Source organism: Palaemon carinicauda, chromosome 11, assembly GCF_036898095.1.
Source record: "Palaemon carinicauda isolate YSFRI2023 chromosome 11, ASM3689809v2, whole genome shotgun sequence".
In the NCBI taxonomy this organism is placed as follows: domain Eukaryota; kingdom Metazoa; phylum Arthropoda; class Malacostraca; order Decapoda; family Palaemonidae; genus Palaemon; species Palaemon carinicauda.
In genome coordinates, this window is record NC_090735.1 from 143,475,463 (window position 1) to 143,497,881 (window position 22,419).

At 42.6% G+C, this 22,419-nt stretch overlaps 1 protein-coding gene across 1 annotated transcript in view; it reads left to right on the forward strand.

Moving 5' to 3' along the window:
• Positions 1–22,419, forward strand: part of LOC137650262 (actin-related protein 2/3 complex subunit 1A-B-like) — a 128,690-nt gene that overhangs the window by 29,410 nt on the left and 76,861 nt on the right. The window contains exon 4 of the mRNA XM_068383564.1: positions 14,364–14,472. Coding sequence (XP_068239665.1) covers positions 14,364–14,472 — 109 coding nt within the window. The remainder of the gene's footprint in view (positions 1–14,363; positions 14,473–22,419) is intronic.

The window sequence follows — 22,419 nt, forward strand, 5'->3', positions numbered from 1 at the left end:
CAAGAGAGAATCATAGATTTAAAGCTCTGCTATTGCCTCTCATCATTCTTTCAACTCATTATTGTCCCCTGCTACCATGTGACCAGAGGCATGAGACCACCTTAGTGAGTGATGGATAACAATTTCTTGCTGTATTGGAGTTAAAGTTTCAACTTTTTTCCATAGGAAAACAAGGAACATCTTCATTGTTACCCTATATGGCAAAGGTTTCCCTTGGCATTTCGACATTTATAGTCAAACTATTTTCTAGAGTGGAAAAAATGAGAATTTGTCCCACAATTCTCAAATTTTACATGAGACAACATCTCTACTCTATTGGCTGTATTTGCTCAACTCCTGGAAAATAATAAATTTTACCTTTTCTTTCATTCTGCTTGTAACAATGACTACTCAACCTCATTACCTCTAGTGAAGTGTGAGTGGGTTTTCATATGTAGTTTGTTTCTGCCTTATTCTTCCCCTCGGATATTGGGCAAAGAAAAATTGAAACTTTTAGCCAGGTCTCCCTCACTTGGTACTCTACTGTGGTCAGGTTAACGTAGAACCGGTCTTCCCTCCGTCATACTTGGGTACTGAATGGAATCCTTGGCTCCAGTACTGGGCCATGGAGCCCAAATTACGGTTCTATACCTGTTCGACGAAGTCCGTTCCAGCAAAGTCGTTTTGAGGGATGCTCGTTTTCAGCGGAACTATTTGAGCGATGAGTAGTTTAAGCCATGAGCAATGTAATATAAGTGCCCCTAAAAGCAATAAGATTTTCTTTGTATCTATCAGGAAACTGAAATTGAGCATTTTAAAATCAATAGATTACCGTTTTTCATATACAGTATTAAGGACGTGTGATTCGTTGGCATTTTGATATAAAGTACTTATACATTACCTTGGGAATCATTTTATTGAAGTGTGAAAGAGACAAATCAAGTTATAATCGATATATGTATATAAAAAGGATAAAGCAACTCTCAAGTTCTATTGTATGGTGATGTAAAGTACATGATGGCAAAGAATGATGAAAAACAACTTTAAATTACAGAAATGTCAATAATTCTATGGAAAAGGTGAACATTCTCAAGAGTCATGATCCAGTGAAAGTTGACATGAAAAAAAAATGAAATTGTGATCTCTGTCGAAAAGACACAATCCTCCACGATGAATAGGTTACTTCAGGATGCAATACTTGGGGTTTCAGATGAAATTGGATCATGACTTGGGACAGGAACAAATCTGAAGAGAACAATGCTAAGGAATCATATCGCCTCACTTTTAGCAAAGAATTATCTTTTTATTATATGGCATTTATTAAAGATAGTGATTAATGTTTAAATTTCTTGTTATTTTGTCAAACTCTTGACACTAATATTTGTTTCAAATTCTCTTTGATGCCTGTTGGCGAAGTAACTTTGGACTAAAATTAATGTTAGAGTAGTAAGTCGCCGAATCTGACATTCGCTCTTAATGCATCGCTTTAAATGAACTTTACTCAACTGGCGTTGCTAAAAAATACTTCGCTGAAAGTGACTTTGCTCAAAAGACTAGCAACGCCAAATTTCATTAATCCTTCTCAGTATTATAATAAGCAAAGTGTTATATAAAATAAATTACAAAAATAGTTTTTCTTATATGGGGACTAACCCAGGCGTAAGGAGAATATGCCCTGAGGGTAGTCCTGAGCTAGGTCGGTGTTAGCTTGGGTCTCGCTCGTCAGTAAGTTCTTAGGATGGTACAAAAGGTTCTTCAAGGGCAGAAAGGTTCTCGGGGAAGGTAGGGAGGGCCATTACCCGAAAGTAGTTCTCGGTAAGTATGTTAGGAAAAATACAAATTACTTAAAATTTGTGATTTGTTGCCAACACAGACTTACCTCGAACTACTTTCTTAGGATGACCCCATGTGGAGTAACACTGTTCCTGTCTCTTCGCCCGCGTCTTGGGCCTGTGTTTCAGGTACTTCAGCAGCTGATAGCGTCCAGGATAGGTTGGACTCAACGGTAGGGGAGCCCTTCGGGTGGAAGCTCCCGAAAACGCCAGGTAGGTCCCCGTTGCGGATGGAAGATGGCCTAGATTCCTGGTTCCCCAGCGTGGTGCGACCGACCTCCTTTCCAGCTCCTCTGACGGCGGTTCCGGACTCGTTTTTACAACCCTCGACCTCTGGAACTCAACAGATCGCGAAGACCGCTGTTGCCCCCGCTCCCGTCCGTCGGTCAGGTTATGCAGTATCGTCGGGATCTTCGGAGGCCGGCTCTTTGGTCTCTTCTGAGGGTGAAGCGAGGAGGAGGCGCTGGCGGAGGAGGGAGAGATCCAGGAGCAGGCGCTTCCGCTCAAGGTCCCGCTCAAGGTATAGTATAAGACGATCCAGGTCACCGAGGAGGAAGTACAGGAAGAGTAGGTCCTCCATTGGTGAATGGGTCTTCGTTCCCCGCAGGAGCGAGTTTCAGCGTTCTCCAAGCCGCCGGTCCAGAGAATATTCTCCACGGAGGCCCTCGGCCAGCCACAAGTATGACCCTCGCAAGGAACAGAGCGAGAAGGCCTCTTCAGGTAGGCGTAAGGCCGCGAAGCTTCTGGCTCAACCCGCCCAGCGGGGGGAGCCGCGCTTTCGGACAGGCAGCCTGGTTGGGTCAGCACAGCTGACTCGGCCCTTGGACTCGCAGGAACGGCTTCCTCCGTCGGGCCAGCCCACGGAAGCCGCGTCCTCGTCGTCCAAAGACATTTTACGGACAGTAGTCCTCGCCGACACGGTGATTCCCGTCCCGACACCCGGGCCTAGTGCGGAAGTTCCGGTCGGAGCAGACCGTTATCACCGCAGGGAGGTGCTCGTTAAACCCGAACCACGACGACCGATAGGAGTGCCCGTTGACCCGGCACCTCGGAATCAGGCAGAGGGTGTTGCTGACGACAGGGAAGGTTCCCCAACCGAGGACTCGGCATATCGTAGGGTGATAGGCCTTATACGCAAACATCACCGGATCGAAGAACCTGTTCCAGCCGACGAGGACTCCTGGCGGTCCAGCCTAAATCGGCTGATGGAGGCCCCCGTGCAGCAGAAACCCTCCCTGGCGCTGCCTGTGGCCAGGGATTTGGTCCTGGGCCGTGCCTACGTAGACATGATTGTGGCGGGCAATGCCGAAGCCCCCAAGTCACAGAGTTCCTCAAAGTTACTACAGGGACTCAGGTCCCAGAGTAAGTTTTATGTCCCAGAAGGACAGTGACCGGGAGCCTGCAAAATAGAGTCTTCCCTAGAAGTATTGAGCCAGGGTGCCCCAGAAGACAGAGCCACATCAGCCCCGATTTGTTTTTCACAGTCGGAGGCTGTAATGATGGAGGAAATGTCCAAAGACTCGGTCCATGTCACCTCCTGGTTGGACTGGTGGGCCTCCACTCTGGTAGGTGTGCAAGCCACTTACGACTTGACAGACCCGGCGAAACAAGACCTCCTGAAGGAACTCATCATCTCCGGGGGAAAGACCTTCAAGTTCCTAACTTATCAGTCTCTTGCCCTGTCAGCCAACTAGGTACTTCGGAAAAGGGATACGATCTTGGCCAAGCTTTCCCGGAAGATCCCTGACAGAGAAGCAAGGGGTTTGAGGAGCCTACCTGTGTGGGGTGACTCCCTGTTTCCGTTGAAACAGTTGGAGGAGCTCATGGAAAAGGTCTCAAAAAGGAAGGATGTGAGCACACCCAGACCCCACCCCGTGAGGAGACCCGCTTACAGGAGGTCAACGTCGGATGGATCCTCTACTTCTCATACCTCTCCTAGCCTGACGAGGAGAGACGCCCCATCTACCTCTTGGTCTCAACCACCACAGCCCCCCCGTAGAGGAGCCCCAGCAGCGTCTGCCTCTTTTAGGACGGCATACTCAGCGTCCAGGAGAGGGCGTTCAGGTCGCTCCTCCAGGAGGAGATAGAGTGGGAGGCCCCCTACTCCTGCCCAAGCCTCAGGTTGGGGGAGCCCTGGACAGTATCCGTACTGAAAGAAGGGTACAGACTCCCGTTCTTAACGGAACCTCCACCTTTGATTCCAGCCAGTCTGGCGGAGTGGCTGGCACCCAAGGACCCATTGAAGAGGGCAGCCCTTCAGGAAGAAGTTTCCACTATGATGGAGAAAGGTGCAATGGAAGCGGTCCTACATCCGGGCCCAGGCTTCTACAGCCGGCTTTTTCTGGTGGAAAAGGCGACAGGGGGATGGAGACCGGTGATAGACCTGTCAACCCTCAACAAGTTTGTTTGCAAGACGGACTTCAAAATGGACACCCCGAAGTCGGTCTTGCAGTCCTTTAGGGAAGGGGACTACATGATGACCATAGACCTCAAGGACGCATACTTTCAAATCCCGGTCCACCCCTCAAGCAGGAAGTTTCTCCGGGTGAAGTGGGGTGCCCAGATCCTACAGTTCAAGACCCTCTGCTTCGGTTTGTCAACAGCTCCCCAGGTATTCACGAGAGTCTTCACGACAGTTTCGGTGTGGGATCACGAGAGGGGCCCTCTTAATGAGAGAATGCCTTGATGAAGTCATTGAGCTTCAGCACGGCATTTCATTCCCGTGCTGAATCTTGGTGACGGGCAAGAGGGCTCTCGAACTTCGGGAAATTGCTCCCCCAGTTCGAATCTAAATTTCTCTCTTTCATCTTTTTCTTCTGCTTAATATTACTTCGACCTTCTCTTAATTTTATCAACTTTCTTTCATCTTGCTGTCCTATCTCTATGATTATTATTTTTCTTAGTTATATATATATATGTAGATGTATGCATATATATATATATTTATTTATTGTATTTGTTCATTTATTTATTTATCTATTTTTTTTTCTATTTTATTTAAATGGCGTGGATATTTCCACATTCGTTATTACTGCCTGCTTAGATGAATGGGAGAAGGGATCACGGTTGGGAGGTATTCGCATTCAAAGCTATATATGAGAGTATTGGATGATCTCAGCCATCCCAAAGATGGTTTGGACCTTTTTGGCGGAACTACTCTCAAGGGTTGGGTCATCGGAATCCAGGGGGATCCAATCCTTGAGGTGGGACTCTTGGCTTTTGGCCGGAAGCCCATCATTACAGATATGGGGAGGATGATTCCATATTACTTTGGTCTCAGTCCTAACAGGCGGGTTTAGCTTACACCTGTGCCTCTATATCTGTTTTGATGCTATCCTTCGGGTAGGGTATGGAGTGGACCATCGGGGAAATATACTCTCATTGTGCCGATAGTGGAGAATGCAAATTTCCTTTCCAACGTATGATACTTTCTTATAATTCTCAAGCAGGTACCCCAACAAAACAACAAAAAACCTGAAAATCCCATCCTTAAATATGGACCCTTCAAATACTGACTCCCCATCCCCTGGATTTGCTGACTCCCCCCCGGCACTGTTGACGACTTCTGCTACTGTAATTAAGGAAAACTCTGTTGACGACCTTCGAACTAAAAAGGACCACTCTACTGATGTTAAAAAATCTAACAATTTGGGTAACACAGGGAAACTACGATTCCTTCATGTTTCCCAAATCCCATTAGAGACAAATTATGATGATATATATAGAGCATTTGAGTGCTATGGATTGATAAAGGAAATAAGGATGAGACTTGGAGATGAAAAATGGGACTCTTGGATATCTTTTGAAAGTCACGATGAGGCGTTTAATGCCATAAGTAATATTAGTAGTATCAAAATTAACGAATTGAACATCATGGGAGCTCTTTGTGATAAGGTCCCAAAGGAATTGGATGTGTACAAACCTGCTGATTGGTTTGAAAAAGATAGAAATGTACCCATGCCTTCACAGAGAAAACCCAAACCACCAATGTGGCTCTTAGCTGAACCTAAAGGGATAATAGGGAATTATTTTAAGATATGTAAGTTTATCCAAAAAAAAGTAGGAACCATAGCACCTGGAGATATATCTCGTTTTGGGAAGAACAGTTATCTCATCCATGCCAAATCTTCGACTCAGTCTGCAATACTGTCTAACTTACAGACAGGCAGTGATGAAATTACATTGGAAATGAAACCTCATCTTAATTTTAGTTATGGAAGGGGAGTGGTCTTTAATAAGGACCTATACGAATTTACAGAGGGGGAGATACTTTCTATGTGTCCATTAAATGTATGGAAAGTGCATAAGATTCCTGGAACTTCAATGATTATACTCACTTTCCAGGATGCTGATGTACCTTTCCATATTTTTATTGAAAATGAAAGGATTAAAGTTCGGCCTTTCAAACAAAAGCCCCTGCAATGTTTTAATTGTTTTAAATTTGGACATCCATCCAAAGTTTGTAAAAATGGAAAATTGTGTGGTATTTGCTCCAAAACTTATCATGGAGAATGTACACTTGAGGCCAGGTGTTCAAATTGCAATTTGAATCATAAATCAACTGATAGGAGATGCGAACTGTATAAGTTGGAGGAAGCTGCCCTAAACAAATCAAGTTTAGAACACATAAGTGTGGGACATGCAAAAAGATTGTTGAATAAATCAACCAGCTATGCAAAGGCCTTAAAATCAAAGGTAAATTTACCACAGGAGACAGCAACCCCACCTAGCACTGCCAGTAATCCTAAGAAAAGAAATACAACCTCTGATAATAAAGTACTGCATGACAAGGTAATCATATCGCCTTCTGAGGCTTTGCCACAGCGTATTAAAAATGGGTCATTGCCCATTTCTGTACAGCCTTCGTCCCCCATTACCAGCAATAGTACTAACCTCTCCCAGGCCATGTCCTTGCCTGATTTGATGGAGATGCCACCTGACACCAAGTTACCAGGTGCACCTGTATTGGGGAAGGTGCAAAAACCTGGTAGCTCAAAACCTACTAATCGGAAAAGAGAGAGACCTCCATCTCTCTCGCCCCCCTCCATAAGAAATATCAAAATTACGACGTCAAATAAGTATGATGATTTGTCAGTTGATATTTCTGATCTGGAAGTCAATTTAAATAAATCGGAAATTCAAGTGGAGGTCCACCAACCTCCTCAACAATCAGATCAAAAAGACAAAAAGAAAATCATAAATTCTAAACCCAATCTATCAAGACCCTCTTTAATAAAACCACCAAAAAATAGTGTTAGATCAAACACTGCTAATGGGAAGACTCCATCCAAGGGGTCTACCAAATTATAAACCATAGTTTTTTCCTCCATTTTGCAATGGAATTGTCAGGGTTTAAGGGCCAAATATGAAGAACTTAAGCTCCTTATTCATGAGCATTCCCCCATAATTATTTGTCTACAGGAGAGCAAACTTGATCATAATACCCCTTGCCCTCGCGAATACATTAGTTATAGGACACCATATGATCACCAAGTGGGGAGCCATGGCGGAAGTCTCATATACGTTCGTCGAGATGTTCCCCAAGTTTCTCTGTCTATTCGTACACCTCTGCAGGCAGTGGTTGTACAGATCGACATAGGGCGAAAATATACAATTTGTTCTCTGTACTTGCCTCCAAATGATAACATTTTGTATGACAACTTAGTGGAGGTTATTCAACAACTCCCTCAACCTTTCCTTTTACTTGGAGATTTGAATGGTAGACACCCTTTGTGGGGTGATGTTTTAGCAAACACGAGGGGAAATATCATAACATCAATTGTGGAAAATGAAGATGTGGGACTCCTTAATACAGGAGAGCCCACACACTTTCATGTCCAGACAGGTACCTTGTCATGTATTGACCTATCAATCGTAAGCTCTAATTGCCTTCTCGACTTTGATTGGAGAACATTAGATGATTGGCATACTAGTGATCACGCACCAATCATTATAAACACCAACAATGGTCCACCTTTACAGGGATCGCCACGATGGAATCTTGACAAGGCGGACTGGGATAAATTTCGTGAACTAAGCGAAATTGAGGGGGATGCAGGACAAGTTGAAAATATCGATGATGCCATAGACTTACTGAATGGAACTCTCCATACAGCTGGAGTCAATTCAATTCCCAAAACAACAGGGTTATTCAAACGACGACCCGTCCCGTGGTGGTCTTCAGAACTAACTGCCCTCCACAGAGCCACAAGAAGATCTCTAACACGATTGCGTAGACGCAGAACTGATGAGAATTTAATTATGTACAAGAAATGTAGAGCACAGTTCCGTCGTGCCATGAAAGAAGCAAGGCGCCATTCATGGATGTCTTTTGTTTCCTCCATTAACAGTAGGACACCACCATCTGCTGTGTGGAGGAAAGTAAAAAAGATAGCTGGCAAATTCACCCCCAACCCACCACCAGTGTTGAAGGTGAATGGCCAGTATGTAACCGAAGCAAATGATGTTAGCAATGCCCTGGCTAATCATTTTTCAAATGTATCCAGCAAGTGTGAAGGAGCCCCTGGTCACCAGTATAGGAGCACTGAAGAAAAGAAAATTTTAAATTTTGCAACAAGAAGGGAAGAGTCGTATAATTCTCCTTTCACTGAAAGAGAATTTGATTCCGCACTTGCTCATTGCAATGATACAGCCCCTGGACCCGATGGAATTCCATATGCAATGATTAAACATGTACATTTTAATACAAAGCTATTTATTTTAAGTATTATTAATAGAATATGGCATGATCATAGTTACCCAAGTGTTTGGGAACTAGCCATTATTTTAGCCTTTTTAAAACCCGGTAAAGACAAGTTTTTAGCAGCAAACTATCGTCCAATTGCATTGACATCTTGTTTATGTAAAATCATGGAGAAGATGGTCAATGCAAGGCTGGTGTGGTACCTTGAAAAGAAAGGTATTTTATCACCGATTCAATGTGGATTCCGAAAAATGCACTCAACGACTGATGTGTTGATACGACTAGAGTCTTCTATTTGTGAAGCCTTTGCTTCCAAACAGCACCATGTTACAGTATTTTTTGACCTTGAAAAGGCATATGATACCACATGGAGATATGGTATTCTTAAAACCATTCATGAATTGGGATTGAGAGGAGAGCTGCCACTATTTATTCAGGCATTTCTTTCACGTAGAGTTTTTCAAGTGAGAGTGGGGGAAACTCTATCAGAGAGTAAGTGCCAGGAAGAAGGAGTTCCTCAGGGTAGTGTGCTGAGTGTAACCCTTTTTGCACTAGCAATTAATGGGATATCCTCAGCCATTCCCCAGGATGTTCTCTCAACATTATTTGTGGATGATCTCTCAATATCATTTGCTGGCACTAAAATGGCAATGGTTGAGAGAAAAATCCAACTCTCTATTGATAAAATTATCCAGTGGGCTGACATGAATGGATTTAAGTTCTCGACAAGTAAAACTACCATTGTCCATTTTTGTCGTATCCGGGGAGTACATCCAGACCCGGATATATACATTAAAAGTCAACGGATACCATGTGCAAGAGAAGCTAAATTTTTAGGTTTGATATTTGATTGTAGGCTTACATGGGTTTCTCACTTAAAAGCATTAAAAGCTAAATGTGTTGAAGCTCTGAATATCTTAAAAGTATTATCCCATACATCATGGGGGGCAGACCGCAGTACTATTTTAAAATTATACAAGGCCTTGATTTTTTCCAAAATTAGTTATGGTTGTGAGGTATATTCTTCAGCCACCTCAAGCCGGTTAAAAATATTAGACTCGATACATCATGCAGGTATTAGATTGTCTACTGGAGCTTTTAAAACCTCGCCTATCCCAAGTCTCCTTGTTGATGCTGGAGAGTTACCTCTAGACCTTTACCGAATGTCTTCCATTCTTCGGTATTGGTTTAGATTGCAAAGACTCCCTAACTCTCTAGCCTTTCAGACTGCAAGCCTTGTAAGACACGCATCATACTTTGAGTTGCACCCAAAATCTCCTCAACCCTATGGCTTTCGGGTGAAACGATTATTAAATAGTCTGGATATAATTAGAAATAAGGTACTTCCATTCAAGGTATCATCAACGCCTCCATGGAAGTTACCAGAGATATCTTTTTGTAAATATTTTATTGGAGATAAGAAGAATATGTCAGACCTAGAAGCCAGGTCTCTTTTTAATGAACATGTTAAAGAACATAGAGGATCAACTTTTATCTATACTGATGGCTCCAAATCTGATGCTGGCGTTGGATTTGGAGTACATAGTAATGGTTTTAATTGTAGAGGTGCACTTCCTCTGACCGCTTCCATATTTACTGCCGAACTGTATGGCATATTAACCGCTATTGAGAAAATAGCATTGGAGAAGGAGGGTAATTTTACAATTTTTAGTGATGCAAGGAGTGTCCTTCAAGCTATGGAAGTTTTTAATTCTAATAACCCTCTAGTTTTAAAGATTTTAGAATGGCTTCTCATTATTGGACGGAGAGGTATAACAGTTCAATTTTGTTGGGTTCCAGCACATGTAGGTGTGTCTGGGAATGAGAAGGCAGATTCACTGGCTAAGGAGGCTGCATCCGAGTTGCTGCCAAGAAGGTATCCCATTGCCTGTAATGATTTCTTACCTGTCATCAAGAACTTGGTTTGCAATAAATGGCAACAGCAATGGGATAGTCAAGATGGCAATAAAATGCGAGAGATAACAAATGACATATCTCCTTGGAGGTATAATATGATGCCCCGAAAATGGGAGACGTCTCTTTGTCGTCTCCGTATTGGTCACACTCGGTTGACACACGAGTTTCTGCTGAAGGGCCAACACCAACCGTATTGTGATGACTGCTTAGTACCTCTAACAGTAAGGCATTTGCTGACCGAATGCCCCAATTATAACAACTTGCGGAATAGATATTTGTTTGAGGCTCGAGGTGAGGGTGGCAGGTTCATCCTTGCCAAGATTCTTGGAAATGATGTGTCCTACCATGCAAGTGGCATTTTTAGATTTATTTCAGAAGCAGGTCTTCTGAAAAATATTTAACTTTTATTACATTCAACTTTTATGATTTTAATTGAATACTCTTTTATTTTATCTTTTATTTTTTATTTTATTTTATCTTTTATTTTTGTATACATAAATTAAATGTTACCGGCGTCAATGACCTCAGATGTCAGGATGCCTGAAAACTTTAAATCAATCAATCAATCACGAGAGGGGTATTCGCCTCATTCGATACCTGGACGACTGGTTGCTCCTTTCCTCCTCAGAGGGAATTTTGAAGGAGCAAGGTGTAAAGCTACTTCAATTCTGCAAGGATCTGGGTATCACGATCAACCGGGAAAAATCGAATCTGTCGCCCTCCACCAGGATAACCTACTTGGGGATGACACTGGACTCCCGACTAGTGAAGGCCTTTCCGTCAGAGGACCGGGTGAACAACCTGGAACGGATCCTCCTGCCCTTCCTTTCGAGACAACCCAGGAGAGCCAAAGACTGGCAAAGGCTGATAGGGCATCTAGTGTCGTTAGAGAAACTCGTTCCCCAAGGGAGGCTCAGGCTCAGGGGCATCCAATGGAACCTGAAGGGTCTCTGGAACCAAGTAGACTCGCCTTACAAATTAATCCCCGTCCTGCTAGATACAATACCCTCCCTGGAGTGGTGGCAGTGTCGGTCGAATACTCTCAAGGGGATGTACTTCGAAACCGAACCTCCTGAGATACTTCTGTTCACAGACGCCTCCAAAGAGGGGTGGGGAGCACATCTCCTCAACGAGACGACGAGAGGAACCTGGACGGACGAGGAGAAAGGGCAACACATCAACGTCCTTGAGTTGAAGGCAGTCCGAGAAGCTTGCCTACAGTTCGTCGATCTTCTAAGGGGAAACACGGTGGCGTTGATGTGCGACAACGCCATAGTAGTCGCGTACATAAAGAAACACGAAGGTCTAAAATCAAAGGAGTTGTGCGATCTCGCTCTGGAGATCCTGGATTGGGCAGAGTCGAACCAGATAGTGATTTCAGCAAGGTTCATTCCAGGCAAAAAAAACGTCCTAGCCGACGGCCTCAGCAGAATGGGACAAATAGTGGGAACAGAGTGGTCCCTCCTCCCAGAAGTAACCAGACTCATCATTCAAAAATGGGGATCGCCGGTGATGGATCTCTTTGCAACCAGGCTGAACGCACAACTCCCCGTGTTTTGTTCTCCTGTCCCAGACCCAAAGGCGGCCTTGGAAGATGCTTTTCAGCACAAATGGGACAACCTCGACGTGTACGCTTTTCCCCCCTTTACATTGATCAGGCAAGTGCTCAACAGAGTACGGACGGCCCGAAACTTAAAGATGACTTTGGTAGCGCCCTGGTGGCCGGAGAGGGAGTGGTTCGCGGATCTAAGGGACCTGGCATGTCTTCCTCCGTGGCCTCTACCCGACAGGCCAGATTTTCTACAGCAGCCACACTTTCTAAGGTTCCACGACAATCCTCAGTCTCTTCTTCTTCACGCCTGGAGACTATCGAGCGGCTCCTGAGGAAGGAAGGATATTAAACAGGAACTGCAGAAAAGATGTCACGTTATCTGAGACGGTCTTCAGCAGCAGTCTACCAAGCAAAATGGGCCACTTTTACGAGATGGTGTGCCTCAAAGGACATCAAGCCTCTCAAAGCTTCGGTCCCAGATATCGCGGATTTTCTAGTGCATCTCAGAGACGAAGTGGGCATGTCAATTCCGGCTATCAAAGGGGTCCGTGCAGCCTTGGGCCAAGTCTTCCTACTGAAGGGCATCGACCTGGGCACCTATAGGCACATTTCTATGCTCTTCAGGAGCTTCGAACAAGCTTGCCCTCCTCAGGCCTCCAGGTTGCCGCAGTGGGACTTGGCAAGGGTATTGAAAATGTTAAGTGGTCCCCCGTTTGAACCCCTGAAGGATATAGTAGACCGGGATCTCACTCTCAAGACGGTCTTCTTGTTGGCCTTGGCCTCTGCTAAGAGAGTAGGAGAGATCCATGGGTTGTCTTACGACATCTCTCATTCGAAGGGGTGGAGAGAAATCTCCCTCAAGTTCGTCCCTTCTTTCGTGGCAAAAACTCGGAATCCAGCGGTCTGGGATCCGAAGTTCGAGGGATTTTCAATGCCGGCCATTCCTAATACAGGGAATCCAAAAGATTTGAAGTTGTGCCCCGTCCGTGCCGTTAGGAAGTACCTTGAGAGGACTGCCCATCTCCGCCCTGGTATCAAAAATCTTTTTGTCTCCACGGGTGTTACGAAAAAGCAGGTATCTAAGAATACCATCTCCTTTTGGCCGAGACGGGTTATTGTCAGAGTCTATAATGAGGAGGGACTGCCCCTGCCAGGTACTCCCAGGCCCCATGACATTAGGGGTCTAAGTACTTCTCTAGCTTTTGAGAGGAACATGGCGGTGGGCCAGATCCTTCGAGCAGGCACCTGGTCGAATCAGTCGACCTTCACAGCACACTATCTCAAGGATTACTAAAGGAGATCTTTAGACGGTTTTTCTATTGGGACAGTCATCTCCGCGCTCCAAGCGATTTAACGGGGAAGCCCCAGGTACAATCGCGGATAACAAAACCAAGACACAGGTTCGTTCCTTTTCACCCTAGTCCCCGTTTTCCTATCCCTGCTCGGAAATAACCCCACATACAAACCAAAGAAGACACGTCTCTACAACTTCGTCACAGGACTCAGCATCATGGAATTTTTTAAAGGGTGAGTACTTAGACACTAACATGAGCTCTTTGTGTAGTTTTCCCTACCTTTCGTTTTCCGTTATATTTTGCAACCTAGTTCATATCTAGGTTACGGGACGTCCGGTTAGCTTGGTCTGAAGTTCAGGAAGACACTCCCACCTCCTAAAGTGTAAGTCTCCTAAGAAAGTAGTTCGAGGTAAGTCTCTGTGTTGGAACAAATCACAAATTTTAAGTAATTTGTATTTTTCCTAACATACTTACCGAGAACTACTTTCGGGTAATGGCCCTCCCTACCTTCCCCGAGTGCCTTTCTGCCCTTGAAGAACTTTTTGTACCGTCCTAAGAACTTACTGACGAGCGAGACCCAAGCTAACGCCGACCTAGCTCAGGACTACCCTCAGGGCACGTTCTCCTTACGCCTGGGTTAGTCCCCACAGAAAACGGAAGTAGGGTAGACTACACAAAACTCTGGTCGGTTGAGAGGAGATTCCAGGTAACTCCTAAGAAAGTAGTTCTCGGTAAGTATGTTAGGAAAAATACAAATTACTTAAAATTTGTGATTTTTCTTATATCATTCACAAGCCTCATGAAGTGCCCACATCCCAGTGTCTTTTATAGGACTTTTAAAACCTTTAAACAGTAGTAAGTAAGGGACACATGAATGAGTGACTGCTCTTTTTAATGCCCCAGTGCTTGCGTATTATAGTCAAATTTAGTACAGTACATTAATTTTTCTGCATGAAAGTCAAAAGACATTTGAAGACATACAGTACTAGCCTGTAAATGTGGTTGTAATATGATTGATGTGTTTATTACAAAACTGCTTAAATTTTATAAAGCTTAACTTTTTAATGGAAATAATGACTTTTCAGGATCGCAATGCTTATGTTTGGACTTGTGGAAGTGATGGAAAATGGAGCCCAACCTTGGTGCTACTTCGCATCAATCGTGCTGCCACTTGTGTTAAATGGTCACCAAATGGTTAGATTCAGTTTTTCCCTTTCAGTTGATATAATAGTCAAGTTTTGTATTACATAAAACTCTACAGTTTTAAGAAAATAGTTAATAAATTTTCTTATTCCTGTATAAATGTAAATATTGGGTTAAATGTGCTTTCTTCTCTCTGAGGTGGGAAAATTAATATTAAAGGTGGACATGCATTACTATCGTTTACAAGGCCTGGTTTTCAAATGAAGATGATAAATCCAAGAAGGGTACAGCAACCACAACAATTTTCCAGGATTCAGGATTGATTTTTGTCTTTTCATAACATAATCATTGTTAGTTTTGTTCCCTTGTACATTTTAAATACTGTATTATAGTGAGATGCAATCATATTCCTCAATTGTCAGTGCTTTTGCCTCAATAGTTGTCAGTCCTGAACTTGGATATGAGGGTATTGACTGTAATTTCATGTCCACCAACTTAAAAACATGTCGGAAATGTTTAAGCTATTCTTAAGTCCATATTACTGTCATCATCATCATCTCCTCCTACGCCTATTGATGCAAAGGACCTGGGTTAGATTTTGTCAGTCCCAAGCTTTTAAATCAATACTTCTCCACTCATCATCTCCTACTTCACGCTTCATAGTCCTCAGCCATGTAGGTCTGTGTCTTCCTAGTCTTCTGCCTTGTGAAGCCCAGTTAAAAGGTTGGTGAACTAATCTCTTGGGGAGTGCAAAGAGCATGCCCAAACCATCTCTCATCTACCCCTCACCATGATCTCATCCACACATGGCACTCGAGTAATCTCTTATAGTTTCGTTTTGAATCTTGTCTTGCCACATCCTGTCTTGCCATTTATCTCACAATATCCTTCTGAAGGCTTTGTTCTCAAAACTACAAAATCTGTTGGATATGGTTTCATTGTCGTACCACGACTCATGTCCGTACAGTAACACTGATCTCAATAAACTGATATAGCCTGATTTTTATATGTAATTTCTGGCGATTTGATTTCCAAATTTTACTTAACCTAACCATTGTCTGATTTGCTTTTTTCAATCTCATTAAACTACAATTCTAAAAATCATGTATTAGAGATCATATTTCCCATATATTTAAATGATTCCACCTCATTAATCCTTTCTCCTTCCAATGCATATTCCGTTCTCATCTGTATTCAGTTTATCTTGAGCCCAACCTCATGTGATATTTCTTGAATTCTGGTAAGCAAGCTTTACAAGTCCTGTGGTGTTCTGCTAATAAAGACAGCGTCGTCAGCAATAATCATTACAATTAATGTGGTTTACATGGACATAAAAAGTTGTATCCATATTACCTTACCTTAAAGGAAATCTATTTACAAACGTAAAAGTATTATGCATACTACTTATGTCCATGTAAACCACATCAATTATAATAATTATTGAGGGGGACTGATAATTACAGTAAAAAAAAAAAAATGTCAAAAACCGAGGTGTTAAACAATAATCATGCCTAACTTTCCAAAATTCAAACAAATTAGTGAACCCTGGAATCTTCCCTTGAGAGGCTATTGTTATAACCAGAGTTAGTTTTGTTGTAAATGCCATTTAAAATTTTTATGAAATTTTTTCATTAGTAGAAATGAAAATACAATTTGTTCCTTTGCAAATACAACCCTCGTCATTTATTGCTTATGGGATTACTCCCAAGTCTTAGATATGACCAGATTCAAAGAAGTTGTGGGATATTGATAACATTGTATGGTTACCACCTATCCCACCCATGCTGGGAAGGATTGTCTAAGGCAGAGAGACAGCCTCGGTTACCTATTGCTTTTCCTAGTTGATGGACATGTTTACAACTGCTTCCATGTTGAGCTTTATGCTAGTGCTTTGTGCTATCTCTTTCATTAGGTGCATGCAAGTAATTATGAATGCTGCTCAAGGTAGTATGAGAAGCTGTCCCGGCCTTGATGGACATCCGTGTGGTACCTTCATGAGCAGGGTCAAGGTCTGTTCCCATCCTGTATGCCTGGGTTTTCTCTCGTCCCCATTTTCGTTTGGTTTGACTATAAGGCAGTCAAGAGAGAAAGAGCACTAGAATTTATCTTTACTAAACTGCTTCCATTTGGAGGAACTTAGTCTTCAAAAGGAGGGATACATTTCTGACTAACTTCACAAAACAGATGACTCCCCGAAACGCTCTCTCTTTTTCGTAGGACTTTGAGTATCATTGACTACCCTACTCTTTCCCCCCTCCCTGCAGAAGTGGTGGCTGTAGTGGAAAACTGTGAGAAGACCAGTCATAATTCTTTTCAGAGAAGAGCTGTGGCCTCATGATTCCCAGCTCCTCAACAGGTTCATAAGCCTTTGCCATTCATTCTCAACAGTGTCGTCTGCTACCAGATCCAGATAACGCACAGACCTCCAAAAGACATGATCATACTCCCTCTTATCATCACAGGGGAAATTTCTCTGGAAGAAGGAAGAGAGGCTGTTAAGGCTCCCGTTAGGGAGGGCAGGTCCTCAGACTTACCACCATTAGGCAGATGCTTGAAAAGTTATTGGACAAGGTGGCAGATCCCTGGGCCTTAGAAGTGCTCCACTCAGGGTATTGCGTCCCATTCACAAGCTGGTACCCTCCGACTCTTGACCCCGATGACTCCACATTTTATGTGAGAAGATCAAAGAAAGACTCCTACTGGAGAAGGAAGCATCTCAGGTGTTTGAGAATGGTGCCATTGAAGAGGTATTAGACAGGTCCCCAGGCTTTTTCAGTAACCTGTTCCTGGTGGAAAAGTTAACTTGGGTTGGAGATCTGTTGTAGACCTTTCCCGTTTGAACCAGTTCATGCTCCAAATGCTGTTCAAGATGGAGACCCCAAGCACAATTCTTCAGGCTATCAGAAAAAACAATTTCCTACTGACCATAGACCTGAAAGAGGGGTATTTTCAGATCCCTGTTCATCATGGTTTAAGAAATTATTTAAGATTCCCTTTCAGAGGTAAGACCTATCAATTCAAGGTGTTGTGCTTCAACCTATCCACAGCCTCATAGGTATTCACTTGCCTATTTTCCCTTGTCTCCGCATGGGCTCATGTCATGGGGGTATAAGGCTACAAAGATACCTAGCCGATTGGCTTCTAGCAGAATCAAGATCACAGCTCATATGCCACAGGGATAATGATCTTGATTTTTGCAGAAAAAGAGGGATCCACCTAAATCTAGATAAGTCCAACCTTGTCCCTTAGTGGCGCCTTCATTACCTGGCCGTGGATATTGACTTAGCCAAAGCCAGAGTGTATCCGTCCTTAGCCGGTTGGACGGTTCAAAGGTTGAGGCAAGTAGCGGCATCTTTACTTGAAAAGGAATCCTTTCCAGATCACTCCTGGCAGGAGCTTTTAGGACATCTTGCCTCCCTCGAGGAGCTTGATCCCTTTTGGAGGTTGTACCTTTTGTTTACTGCAGTAGGCACTGAAGAGTCACTGTTCACAAGCTTCCAAACTCCCATCAATTCTTGTGAAAGGCCCCCTAGTAGTGAAAACAGATCTCTGAAGAAAGAGGACTTGTTAGCCAGAACATTGCTCTAGGCTTCCTCTCCAGAGTTTCTTCTGTTCACAGAAACTTCTCGACAGGGTTGGGGAGCTGTCCTAGGGAAGGAACAGATTTTAGGGATATGATCACAGGAGGAAGAGACCTTCCCAGTTGAGCTACCTAGAAATGAGAGTTCCTCAACTAGTATTACTCCACTTTTCAAAGACCATCAAGGGTCACTCGGTAGTGTTGGTGAGCAATAATACGACCGTAGTAACCTACAGAAATGAACAAGGAGGCTCTGTGTCCCACCTGTTAAGTCAACTCCCTGTGAGGATACACAATTAGGAGCAGATAATCGCAGTTCTTCTTTCAGTCTGTTTCATCTTGGGAAAGAAGAATGTGATAGCAGATAAATTGAGCCAACTGGGGATGCAGTTGGCTCAGAAGGGTCTGCATACTTATTATTAATATTATTATTATTATTATTATTATTATTATTATTATTACTAATATTATTATTACTTACTAAGCTACAACCTTAGTTGGAAAAGGAGGATGCTATAAGCCCAAGGGCTCCATCAGGGAAAATAGCTCGATAAAGAAAGGAAATAAACTACGAGAAAAGTAAAGAATAATTAAAATATTTTAAGAACAGTAACAACATGAAAATAAATCTTAGTATAAATTATTAAATCTTGAAAGAAAAACAAAAGGAAGATTAATAGGACAGAATAGTGTACCTAAGTGTTCACTGAAGGAAAAGAACTCTACCCCAAGACAGTGGAAAAGCATGGTACAGAGGCTGTGGCATTACCCAAGACTAGAAAACAATGGTTTGTTTTATAGTGTCTTTCTCCTGGAAGAGCTGCTTACCATAGCAAAAGTCTCTCTTCTACCCTTATCGAGAAGGAAGTAGCCACTGAACAATTACAGTGCTGAAGTTAACCCCTTGAGGAAAGAAGAATTGTTTGGTAATCTCGGTATTATAAGGTGTGCGAGGAAAGAGGAGAATATGTAAAGAATAGGCCAGACTATTCAATGTATGTGTAGGCAATTGGAAAATAAGTTGTAACCAGAGATAAGGATCCAGTGTAATTTTGTCTGACCAGTCAAAGGACCCAATAACACTTTACCTGTACTATCTCATCAGGTGGACTAGTGGGAGGGAATAGATTCAGTATTCATGCCTTTCCCCATTTTGTCTGATCTGTCAGGTACTGAACAAGATCATGGAGTCAAAGAATCTAAGAATAACACTAGTACATCCAAGGTGGCCCCATGTGGAGTGGTACCTAGACCTTCTGGATCATCTCAGAAATTCCAAGGGGACTGTGCGGCCAAATCTTCTGCGTTGACCTCATGTCAGAAAGTTTTACAACACAGTGCACTGTATATGCCTTCATGGTTGGAGGTTATTCAGCATCTCCTCCAAAAGAGAGGCTTTTCAAGACCAACTGCAGTCAGGACACCTCGGTAAGTCCTTAGCAACAGTCTATCAAGGAAAGTAATCAGTTTTCTGTGATTGGTTTTATGAAGGGGTATTGCTCCACTCTAGGCCACTAATCCACTAATTGTGGACATTTTGATGTTCCTGCAGAAAGAGAAGTTTCTAGGTCACAGTGGTGAAAGTGTATTGCTCAGCCTTAAACCAGGTCTTTAGACTGATGAAAATAGACTTCTCTTCCTCTTGGGAAATTTCGTCTCTGACAAGAGTTTTAAGCAGTGTTGCCCATGTGGGGAACTTAACCCCTGTCACAGTGTGTGATTAAGGTTCTAGACCCCCAAAAATGGCACCTTATGAACCTTTTCATAGAGCCTCAGATCAAGACCTCTCCTTAAAAACGGTCTTCCTTCTGGCTTTACCCTCATCTAAGAGAGTGAGCGAGCTGCACGGTTTATCGCATCTTATTTTATGCTCCAAGTAGTGGAAAGCTTTTTTTTCTTTTGTTCCAGAGTTCATGGCAAAAACCCAGAGTACATCCATTGTTGACAACTTATGTGATTCTTTTTCCATCTCCACTATAAGAGGGGTAACTGATGAATGTTACTTTGTCCTGTGAGGGCAGTTAAACATTACATTAAGAGAACTACTACTCCTCATCCTAACGTCTTGTCCTGAACATATTTTTTTTACTGCAGGTCGCAACAAAAAGAGGGTAACAAAGAACATCATCTTTTTTTAGTTGCAGGAAGTCATATTGAAAGCCTATAAATCCTCGGGAAAAGGGCCAGAGTATCATGGCATTCTGCAAAACTGCTCGGTAGCCTAAGTCCTTAGTGCTGGTAGACCACCTTTATTGCACATTACCATATGGACTGTACCCACAGATCACTTGACACTTTTTCTGTTGGTCCAGTAGTTGCTGCTCCACAGATGTATAAAAATTGCCTTTTCAAGACGTCTAACCTTTGGTCACATCATTGGTTATGTTCATCGTAAGGGAGTATGAGAGTAGAATGAATGAGTTCTTTTCATTTTTTCTTCTGGACATCCTGGGAAGTATCTTAACAGAAGAAACACGTATGCTGGTACAGTAATAGGTTTTTCATATGACATTTAATCTTAAGTAATTTTGGAACTTATTAAAACGAAATTATAATATTGCTCTAGTCATGTAATAACTTACTCGGGATTGACTTCTTGACCTCGCCTCTCATACGATCCGGTCTTAGCATGTCATCTTTTTTATCTGGTTTAAAGGTTAGACAGATTCCTTCCTGCTACAGGGGACTGCCTACCACCTAAATGATGACAGTTTGTGTTTGTATAGGAACAAACTACAAATTTTAATGATAAATTTTTATTTTTCCTAGCTATACAAACCTGAATCATTTATTATAAATGTATTACCTCATTTACCCCTCAAATCTTAACCATGAGATAAGTGAGGCTGTCTCACTGACACAACCACTCCTTCCCAGTAAAATGGGATAGCCAGTAACCATACATTGTTACCACAATCCCACAACTTCTTTAATTCTGGCCATAACTGGATGATTTATGAGTAAATCATATAAATAACTTAGGTTTGTATAGCTAAGAAAAATACGTATCTTAAAAATTTGCAGCGTTTGAGCAAGATTGAGTACTGTACATATGACTTAATGCAGAATCTAAACAAGTTAAAAGGGTCATGCCAGAAAATGGTGTACAAAAAGACCACAGTGATAATTTGTTTTAAGAAAATTACATTATGTGATGGGTATTATTGGCATATTTTGTTTTGGAGTTAATGCATATTAAATGATGGTGATATAATGCTACTATACTTTGCTGTTGTAACAGAGCTTGCATTACAAAATTACAAACCAAATTTAAGACAAAACGACAACTTTTTGTGTACCAATGTGTGATCATAAGTCATTTGTTTGTATAAAGTAGAGCATCTGTTCTGAATGTAAACTGTTATCATATTAAGTCTTCATATATAGATAAACTAAAGGGATTTTTGACGAAGGAAAAATCTATTTCTGGGGAGAGACCTGTGACGCCCGGTGAAAAGAGTCCTTCTTTACACTTTTCTGATATAAATCTTCCAAATATACCAGAGAAAGATAAAAGCATGGAATGCATAGGTTACTACCCTCGCGCGAGCACCTCGTGGGTGTCGTGTATACATCAGGGGCGTGTGAAAACCACTATTCACAGGCTGTCTCCCATTCAGATAATTCCTTCATCAAAGGGAAGGGCCGTAACAAAGGCCCCAGAAACTACACTTGGACCACGCCCCATCACCCAACATGAGCGCCCTCTAGGTCATCCTTCTGCAAGAACATATGGCTTGGCAAGGAAAGGGTGGGTCCGTACAAAAATAACCGGGAAGGGTTTCACCGGGCGTCACAGGTCTCTCCCCAGAAATAGATTTTTCCTTCGTCAAAATCCCTTTTCTGGGTCGACCTGTGACAGCCGGTGAAAATGTACCAGAAAATGCCTTCCAAGCCCAATAAAGTAATAACATAATGAGGAGAATGCAAACACCATGTAAGACAATAATATAATATAATAATGTAAGTAAACCTCAAATTACCAACTATCCAAATGACACAGGGAACGTAAGGCTAAATAAATATGAAGACAAGGAATCAACTGAGTGTCGAAACGCAAAAGGCATCAAACCTTACATGTCTAAGTATATCTAAACATTAGAGGAACGGTAACTACAATAACAGTTAAACCATAGGAATTAAACATAGTAAATATCATAGGGCTAACGAACTACCCAGGAGAGTGGCGACGTGGTGTGAGTGGCGGGTAGGAGGGAGAAGAGAAGAGATGGAAGGAAGGAAGAAGAAGAGATTAATGGGGAGAGATAAGACTCCCCGCTGCCACCGTCGTGTATTTAAGGGCCTGTAAGTTCTTTAGATAGTGACGTTTGAAAACCATAGGGGATTTCCAACCCGTATATTTTTAAAAGTCATCAAAGTCCCTGTTCTGGAAGTAATTGATGGAGGTATCTACTGAC